Here is a 10414-nt window from a genome sequence, read left to right as displayed (position 1 = left end):
CCCCCACATTTTTTATTTTTTTTTTATTTTTCACTTTACATATTATTTGGACACTGTATTAAATTTTATTTGTTGGTTCACTTTACACAATTTTTTATGTATTTTCAAAAATTGGGATATTATGAGATTCGTACTTATTTGAAAAGTATTGTTTCATCTTTTTGCACTTTTTGCATGCAGGATTGTCAATATCTTTTGGGAAGACAACCTGCCTTAGGACTATTAGGCACATTTTAAAACTGTTTTCACAAGGTCTTGGAAGGGCTTTTTTTTTCATTTATCATATATGTGTATCTAAAACACCCTGTATTGTATATGTTTTTTGCGAATAGTATTGTTTTGTACTTGTATGTTGTGTAGTTGTGTATGTTAAAAAAAAAGGAAAAATTGAATAATCAGAAAAAAAAAAAACACCTGCCTAATAGTGTTTATTGCCCTGAGTTGTTGGGGAATAACCTCAACAAGACCTCTAAAGGTGTCCTTTGGCATCTGGCATAAGCTCTAATGCTCACGTGTCCACTGTGGACACTCTTGGCAATGAACATGGGCACTAACTGGTCTGTGGCTATACAAAGAAAGAAATGATGAGCAGAGTCTCCTAAACCCCTTTTTTCATGGCCACTATTAAGTTTATTAGCAAATATGATACAGTAGCTCTTTTCTGTGATTGGGCTAGCATCCCCCAATGCACATGACTGACCCTTGGGCGTCCAAGACCATGTCACCAATTCAACGTTGTCCTTCTTTGCTAAGAGGAAACTCATTTAAACTGGAAACAATCCACAAGGCTTGCCATTTTGGAGATGCTCTGACCCAGTCAACTAGGAATTACGTTGAAAATATCCTTACAACTGCCTTGATCTGTAAGTGTGTCATTCTTCCCAATGGTCAACATTGTAAGAGGCATTCTTCCGACTGACCACCACACTAATGCATTGTTTTGAATATAGTAATTTTAGCAGGGGTTCCCTGAACACCTGAAAAGTATTTCAAGGGGTTCAACCATGTTAAAAAAGGCTGAGAAACACTGTTCGAGAGTGACTGATGTTAGTGCTAAAACACAGTGATTACAGTACCTTGCCCATAGGATTATTTGGAGTGTTCAGTATGATAGCCTTTGTTTTAGAACTGAATTTGCTGGCTAGTTCTTCAGGGTCCAAAACCCAGTCGGCACTTGATACAGTTTCTTTTCCACTATCCTTCTGTGAATTGAAAGTATACATTTATAATATTTAAAAGTAAAGTACACATGCAGTGCATGATAATACCCAATATGAAAAGAAAGAATAAGGTGCAAAGACATTCATACATTAATCAGTTTTACAACCACAGTCCCATAATCTACATTTTACATACAAGTAAAATGGTCCACACAGCAGGAAAAGAATCCAGTAATCATTTGTTTTTAAATACGATGATAACACAGTAATGCTTCTTTTCATCCAAGGCCCAGTGATCCCTTTCCAAGCTATTTCTGGTTGTAACAACCAATTCCCCAAAGCTCCTCTTTGTGTGGGTATCCAAATGATTTTTTCACTGCCCTCCTTGCCAGTATCACCATATGCAGGACTAGCAGCCATGTCAGTTACCAAGTGTTCACTGGTAGTACCCACCAATATTCCAGCACTGGAAAACAAGTATCAAGCCAATGCCCATCTGGGGACTACAGGTTCCCCTATGTGTTATTCTATCCTTTAAAAGCACACTAGCTAGATCCTTCTTCTAGTCTAGAGAAGGTGGAGAGGAGATAATTTAATTTTATTTTCCTAATGCCTGGAATCAGATTTTAAATCCAGGGTGACAGAACAGTTGGATTGATAATCCTAAGGTTAGATTGTTATTGTTATAAAAAAAAATATATATATAATATTTGAATTTCACAAGGTGCAAGTTATTTCTATTTATTATTCTTTATAAACAGTTCAGCTTTGGCTAAACAGCCACAAGGCTCAGTATGTGAACTGTTTCAAAGTCAAACATTGAAAAAGTGTGTGAAATTATTGTTATGCCCAGGACACATGTGAAACCCCTGGATAATACTATTTCAATAATGTCAAAGTTCCACAGAACAATGTTCAGACGGCCAATGGCATAATTGTCATGGGAAAGACATATGAGTCGATTTACCCTGGTCGATTATTTAATTATAATGTATTTCAATCCTAAAAAGACTTGTTCTGCTATGGACATATAGAGGTAAAAATTCTTTTAATTATGTCAGCCATTTCAAATTCCTGAACTCTCTGCTTCATTTAGCCCAAACAAGACTTAGCTTCATATGGTAACTATACTACTTAAACTAAAAGTGCTTACTTCCCCATGAGACTAAGCCATTGTTCATTACGAAGAATCCAGAATAACCAATTGCCTTGGTGATAAAGCTACTGAACCTCTGTTAGCCATATCATAGGCTTACAGCATCTTCCTTGCTTTGAACCTGTGTCTAGCAACAAAGAACCACTAAGCCAAAATGTGTTGGAAGAAGATGAAAAATTAGCCTTATTATTGTTTGTCTCAGAGCAACTGGATCTCTCAGATGTTTTATATTGGATTTCCAGCAAAAGGGAGTAACAATGCTACCCTACAATCAGATTCATTCATTCAACTTCCATACGGATGTTTCCTACCAGTCATTTATATTATACTTACATATCTCAGTGGGATGTGGACAGGCGTGGCCCCAGCCATCCTTATCATAGGATCATAACAGTCATAAAATGGCTCAATAATTATTACCTAAATCACAACAATGCAAAAAACAAAATTAAAATACAGCATTAAAGTAAAAAAAATTGTTATTGATGCAAATACTGAACTATCACTTATATACATATGAATTTACAAATATGTTTGCAAAGAATACTGCCTATGGTGACCACCTGTTTATATGTGCAAGAAGGTAAAATTGTGAAAGGCACAGGAAGCAGAAGCTACTGACAAAATGTTTTTTCAACACATTAAAGGGAAAGCATAGATGTTCTCTACATTTTATTTATCGAGACTAATGAAATACTGCATACTAATCCAGCAGCTAGCAGGATGAGCTTCAGGTCTTCATTATACAAATCCTGTTTTTCATAGTATTACTAAAGCTGAATGTTACACAAATTGAGGAAATACACATGGTGCCTCGTAATCCTTTGTCAAGTATTTACCCGTAAGACTATATTACAGTAAAACCTGCAATACAAAGATACGTATACATACTAATAAATTAACAGAAAGATGAAAAGCTGCAAAGTTTCAGCAGACCAACAGAAAGTATATACATGAAGATGCTTTAGGTTTCTTATAAAAAAATAACTCACTTCATCACCTTCATCTACTAGTCCCTGAATTGCACTGAAAAGGGATCCATATGCCCCCACTGTCACAAGGATGTCTTTGTTTGGATCTATCTTCCTTCCAGTCACTTTGCCATAAACCTGAGAAAGAGCTTCAACCAGCGGCGGGTGACCCTATAAAAAGTATAACAGGTAAATTGTACAGGATTGGAAATAACACATAGCTTTCAAAAAATGCTCAATGCAAATATTGAATGCACCTATCTCAGTAAAGTCCTATTATGACCCATTTATTGTACAGCACTGCATATTATGCTGGTTCTTTATAAATAACAATGAATAATAATAATAATAATAATAATAATAAAAATCTATTATTCATTACATCATTTAAGTGGCTAGAAATAAAACTGCATGCATCTCACTGGAATTGACTATGACAGGAATAAATTAATTGTCATATTTTAACTTTGGCCCTACTTCAGGTGAAACTTGTGCTGCCAACCAAACTAATAAGATGTGATGGTGAATTATGGAAGTTCACACTTTGTTGTACCAAACACACTACCAACATTTCCTTGTAAAGGTAGAGGTGAGGATATCCCTTTGTTTCCATGTGAAGAAATCAGAAGCATAATTGATATGTATATTTTCTATTTTTAGAAAGGTTTTTGTAGCTCACAGTGAGCCAAGCAGAACCATTTGTTGCATACAAAGACCATGTTCAAAATTTAACCTGCCATAAATCTACAAAAGAAGATTTTAACACACATTTTTATAGCAGACACAGAAAGTTTCAGGAAACCAACAGAAAGCATGCTGTAATAATATTTATGTCTTACAGACAACCAGAGCTCTGTTTATACAAATATATTGGGTTCTGATGTGGTAATAATGCATTATTGGATTGTGATACATAAGGTGAGACAGGGTAATGACAGAGTTCTAAATAAGCTGTGAGATAAAAAAAACTGCAAAAGCTTTATTGTATTCCCCCAGTCCTAGTACTAGGGCATTAGGAGTAAGTGGTAACTGCTCATTCTTGACACATGGTAATTTATAATCCAACATAGGTACAGTAACAAATGTAATTTACAATCACGGAAAGCTGTAATTGTTATTAAATTATGTAAATAATGGCTAGAATTGACTTACTTGATTAAATCTTGAATTTGTTTTTCATCCCTAAGCTTAAATACCACCATAACAATTCCTATTTTGCAATTACAAATTAAGGATGAAGTTGGGAAAACTGATCTTAAAAAAAGAATGCATTGATTGTATGTAAAATGACGTATCATCTTGAGGTACTCAGAAAATATGCAAGAGTAGTAATAATATAGGTAGTAGTAGTGTGAATTAGGTGTTGTGGGCTACAGTAGTACATTTATTCAATTTAACTTTTGTCCTCTTGGCTCATATGTAAACTTTGTTACCATTCTCCATTGTCTCCCAATCTCTTTCTACACTTAGCAAAAGTTTAAATTACATTGTTAGAAAAAGAATTTACTCACAAAGCCACGTGTGTACTGATTCAGTCTGTCCACAGACGATGCTTGAGCGAGACCTTCTTTGACATACGATGGAGGTGATATGTCTGGAAATCCCTGACCAAGATTGACTACAGAGGGATCTGCAGCAAGGCCTGTAAACTCCACCCTGTAGAGGAACAAACAATCATAGGTAAAAACAAGAAGACAAACATTGCTTTTTATTTATTGACAAAATAAATGTAGATTTGTAGGATAAATGTAAAATAAAAAATATTTTTTAAAATTGCCTCCCCACCAGGGTTTGAAGAACAACGTCAACATCAAACTCTTTCTCATTTGCCTCTTTCTATCATCCCCCACAGACCTAACATTCTAAGCTCCAAAAATGATGTTCTTCCAAATTCAGTGAAACCCAGCATCATCTATACTACTGTATGCCAGTATGGCAGGCTATTTTTCCAAAGCCTTTTAAGGGATTAGGTTAAGTTCTTCCAAATTCAGTGAAACCCAGCATCATCTATACTACTGTATGCCAGTATGGCAGGCTATTTTTCCAAAGCCTTTTAAGGGATTAGGTTAAGAGTTAGGGTTAAAGTTGGGGAGCACTAAGGCTGCATAAAGGATAGTGAAGTATTCAGGTAGGGAGAGTTAAGTGTTAGGAATGGGAGTGCTTACATCGAGAACACTGGTTGTGCAAGGGACAAGATACAAAATAGTTCCAGTACCAGACAAAATGTTCAGTAAAAAAAAACATGAGATTTTTTTTGGGAGATGTAACAACCTATCAGCTTTATTATACACTACCCTGATTTCAGCAAATGGCTACTTGTACAGGCCTAATGCATATGCCCTAAGTTTAATCCTCAAGTAGAACACCCATTGAGAGCTCAGCCTGGCTAAACAGAGCAGAAAGACAAAGGAGGTGGAAAGAAACAATGACACCAACATATCAGGTAGAATTATAACAGAAGGGTAAAGATTACTAATGACCCTGTTTATCTGTTGCACAAAAGTGGCTGGAAGATTTAAGGATCTCTCACAGAGCACAAGATCACCTCCTAAACTGTCTGAAAAGAGCTGAATAGGGAAATTCATGACTTGTAATGGCCAATCTCATGCCATAAGCCAGCTAAATTTACATGCAAGTAAAAGGGTTGGCTTTTCTGCAGAAGCAAAATTAATACTGCGAAAACTAAGATTGTTTAATGATGATTTCCCTTTAAACTCTACTTGCATCTGAAATCTCTATAAAGAAAGTGGGAGAGGGTCTAGGTAAAAAAAAAAGCATATGGCGCCTATATATTTCAAATGCAAAATATATATGCCCAAATTTTGCTCTTTTGCTTCTGCCCCCACAAAGTTAGCAACTCATATAGTATATGTAAGAATAGGAAAGAAAATTTTTCACCCCCACAATGCAATGCGGGCACCTGCTATTGTAACCCTGTATGAGGCTAACTGTAGACTGACACAATAAAATGAAGGACATTGGATACTGAAGAGCAAATTGTCTAACTACATGGTTATATTCAATTAATTCTCATTTTCTGATGACGTCTTGACTCTTCATGACACTAGCCATTTAAGTTAAGACACATATTGCACAGTGTTCTCCCCAGAACGTTTTTTTAGCAGGGTAGGGAAAAGCTATGGCTGGGTGGTTAAAAGGGGGCAGGTAAGGCACAAAAAATGTAGTTTAAGTACAGTAAAAATTTAGTATAAATTAAGCTCTCCCCAGCAGAGCCACCAGACTGCTAAAGCTGCGTACACACTGCCAATTTTTGTCGTTGGAAAGGATCTTTCACGATCCTTTCCAACGACAAGGGAGTGCACGATGCATGAACGGTGCTGTACATACAGCACCGTTCATGCTCTATGGAGAGGGGAGGGGGAGAGCGACGGAGCGGCACCCTGCTGCGCGCTCTCCCCTTCACTTTCATTACGATCGGCTGTCGTCCATCGTCCATGGATCCGGCAGGTCGGTCGTCCGGACGATGGACGACACCGACTGTACACACGGCAGATTTTCGCCCGATAATTGGCCGATGCCGATTATCGGGCGATAAAAATCTGACGTGTGTACGTAGCTTTACTCTCAATGCCACTTCATTCCACACAATGTCCAGCCTGAGAAGCTGTCTGATAACAGCCGGGTGGCTACTGATAAGTGCCGGGTAGTGCTTAAAGTGGCAGGGAGGAACAATGTTACACCTAACATATATACAGTACCTAAAGGGTACAAGGACACCCTGCCAATTCACTACGTAATATCACAAAAATTAAACAATGGGTCTGACTTAAAGGTCTCCAAGACTGGAGCAGATTTTCTATCATGGGAGAACCTAGAATAGATTTCCTAATCATTGGCTAATTCTGTCCTGGACCAGATTCATTCCAGATTCCCCAATGATAGCTTTAATAAATCAGGCCCCGTGTGCACCATAAATTAGTTTACAGCCACCATTCAATTTAAACACTGTCAAAAACAAAGGTCATACAAGTTTAATTAATGCATAACTCCCAGCTATATTTTTGGGGAATCACCGTGGTGCCCCAATTTTCTGATATCATTATGTTCAAGTTGCATTCTGCATTAGTAAAAAAAAACACCCAGCCTCTTCATTTTGTGTGTATGATGTGTGTGTGTGATGTGGAAAAATGAGCTCAATATTTACTTTCCTTCCATGTAAATAGTTTATTCAAATACTACAAACATCACTGATGACTGTACAAATAGCCAACAGCAATCAAACCTCAGGTTGGTTTAATATGAATAACTGAACTTACATATTACTTTACTCTAGGAGCAGCCTGTTTAGGGAGCAAAAAGAAAGACAAAGTAGGTGGAAATTACATACTAGGAACTCCAATCAAACTATATACTTTATAACAATGACAGTTTTCAGTAATAACAGTGTCAACATCTAAAAATTATCTGAATACATGAACTGCCTGTGTAGGTTTTATAGCTAATATTACCAGCAGATGGTAGAATTGAGCCTAGTTTACTTGAGTATGTACTCCCTACTCTATAACATTCCATACCTATAAAAATATCAAACTAATATACAACAACATGGACAATCAAAAATATCGCTTACTATGTGTTAAAAACAACTACCAATGCCTATGGCAGTCTAGAGAGATATCTGGCATAGTTGTTTGTTGTTGTACCTTTGGTTACTCTTTGCACGCTACGCCCTTACCTCCTGAAGAAGCCATTATTCTGCAAAACGCAGAATTGAAATTGTTTTGGTTGTTATCTACATACAAAATTATTAATTAGGATTTATAACAACTGTATCTGATTTATACATCAGCTTTCTTGTATTGTTCATGTTTCTGGATACAACCCTTGCCCTTATATGTGAAATATTTGGTTTTGATTGCTAATTATAAAAATTGCTTGTTGAGTTAGTGGTTGTATTGCGATGTTATCTTTTGTTCTGTGGAAAGGTTATTTGATGTGACAGTCTGACCACCTGAACATCTTTCTACTTTCTAAAGTTATGTTCTCACATCAGAGATTGTTGTGCTCATCTCTGTTAAAAATCTGACATGGTCCCCCAACCGCTGTACATGTCAGAAACAAACCTGACAGTATGCAAGCAAATTAGGTTTAATCAATGTATTTTCCCAATATTTCTAGTACAAACCAACACTACTCAGCCCAAAACTCTTTAACATAGTTGCTTAATTTTTGTAAGCTGTAGTGAAACCAGAAATGTTTTGAAATCAGGTTTTGTATAAAATATCAAGCAAAGGATGCCCACTATATGCATGATGTGAAATGTACACCTGGAAATCTGATAAATACAAAGAGACAGAAGTTGTTGGTCTGGATAATCATAACCTATAACCACAGTTCTGTGCTTGTTTATTCATCTGTTCTTGATAGTATTCTGTTGTTAAAATATTTGTTTAGCTGTTACAAATCTTCCTATATAGACCTAGAGGTACCAATGAAAAGAACAGAATGAAAAACTAAACCATGAATAATACTATAAAGATGTTTTACACTAACAGAATGTCAAACTCAACCAGAACGGATTTAGTTTTGGTTTGGGTACCTCAGGGCCGGTGAAGTATTGCAGGGTACTTTACACATGCTTGTGAACCCACTTAGTCACCAGGTAATGCTATCCAAATTCAAACCTTATGTATTCCCATGAAGATGAGGAAGTCTAAAAATGTGAATAGGGTTTTAAGTAAATGGGTAGCTAAAGCTAAAGTTTTAAATAATGTATATTTACACGAATCATATAGGAGGCATCACACAGATCTCACAGGGCAGTCTGTAAAAGAGGGATTCTCCAACTGGCAAAAAGTCATGGTAATAATCAGTCATCAAATTCATCATCAGTAAAATTTATAAACGAAATGACCAAATTCACGCTCCAAGGTAAATACTTACCATACGTTGCTATCAATTCCCTGGATTCGTTTAGTATTTTTGTGCCTTGAAGACATACTCTGTAAAAAATAAAAGTAAAAATATTAAATATTATTGGTTGTCACTGCTCTTTGCAAATAATATCAAATTATACATCAAATATTACTGCAAGATTTGCAAGTTTCAAATAAGTAATGTCATGGCCAAAGGAATTGAACACTCAATACCAAATTAGGGACAACATAAGTGATCATAGAGCCATATACACAAAACTAGGATGTTTAATATTATAGCAGATTTATAAAGTAACTTTTTCTATACATTGCTGATTAGTGTATGTAGAAGAGTTACTCAACAACACTAATTCTGTATTTAATTTTCTTTTTCTGAAAAACAGTTGTACAGTGGTACCTCGGTATACGTCCGGAAGTCCAACTTGGTATACATCCTGTTTGGACGCGAAAAGTTTTGCTCGATATACAACCTTTGGAATACGGCTCGTGTGCTAGAACTCTTGTTTACTTCTCTCTCGAGATTAGCCGAAACTGCCCACGAGCGTCAGTACGCCAGATGCTATCATTCAGTGTAGAACCCGCGGTATATCTCTCTGTGGATCAGGTGATTTTGTGTTTTTTTACTAAATTTTTAGTGAATTCATTGACCATGAGTACTAAGAAAGTTAAGCAGAAGAGCAAAGCAACAAAGAAGATGGTTAGGATCACCATGGACGTGAAAAAAGAGATTGTTGAAAAGTATGAAGGTTGCATGTGTATCCGGGACTTGGCTGCTGCATACAGTATGCTGAGAACTACAGTATCTACAATTGTGAAAAACAAAGTCGTTATTAAATCGGCTAACGTTGCAAAGGGGGTGAAATCGATTATCTAACAAACATCAGAGACAATAGAGCATTAGAGCAAATTGCTTTTGATCTGGATAACAGAAAAAACATAGCTGGCGATAGCATATCGGAGGAAATTATTGCCAAAAAGGCAAAACTGATGCACACCGATCTTTTAAAAAACAAGGTAGGAACAAGCCAAGATAGTGAAGTGTTTAAAGCCAGCCATGGTTTGGTTTTAAGAAGAGGACTGGCATTCAGTGTTGTGAGGCAGGAGAGGCAGCCAGTGCTGTGAAAGATGCCATCAATGATTTTGTTACAGAGTTTGGGGAATTTGTGGAGGCTGACGGTTTTTAATTGTGATGAAACAGGCCTGTTTTGGAAGAAAATGCCTAACAGGACC

The 10414-nt window shown here is 36.5% G+C and overlaps 1 protein-coding gene across 2 annotated transcripts in view; it reads right to left on the bottom strand.

The window, feature by feature from the left end:
- Positions 1-10414, bottom strand: part of KYAT3 (kynurenine aminotransferase 3) — a 33273-nt gene that overhangs the window by 11494 nt on the left and 11365 nt on the right. For both annotated transcript variants that reach the window (XM_072419911.1, XM_072419912.1), the window contains 5 exons: positions 9192-9250; positions 4799-4943; positions 3309-3458; positions 2650-2736; positions 1077-1202 (listed from right to left, as the gene is read on the bottom strand). In XM_072419911.1, coding sequence (XP_072276012.1) covers positions 1077-1202; positions 2650-2736; positions 3309-3458; positions 4799-4943; positions 9192-9247 — 564 coding nt within the window. In that variant the 5' untranslated portion in view covers positions 9248-9250. The remainder of the gene's footprint in view (positions 1-1076; positions 1203-2649; positions 2737-3308; positions 3459-4798; positions 4944-9191; positions 9251-10414) is intronic.

Source organism: Pyxicephalus adspersus, chromosome 8 (assembly GCF_032062135.1).
Source record: "Pyxicephalus adspersus chromosome 8, UCB_Pads_2.0, whole genome shotgun sequence".
NCBI lineage: Eukaryota > Metazoa > Chordata > Amphibia > Anura > Pyxicephalidae > Pyxicephalus > Pyxicephalus adspersus.
This window is presented reverse-complemented; position numbering and strand designations above follow the sequence as displayed.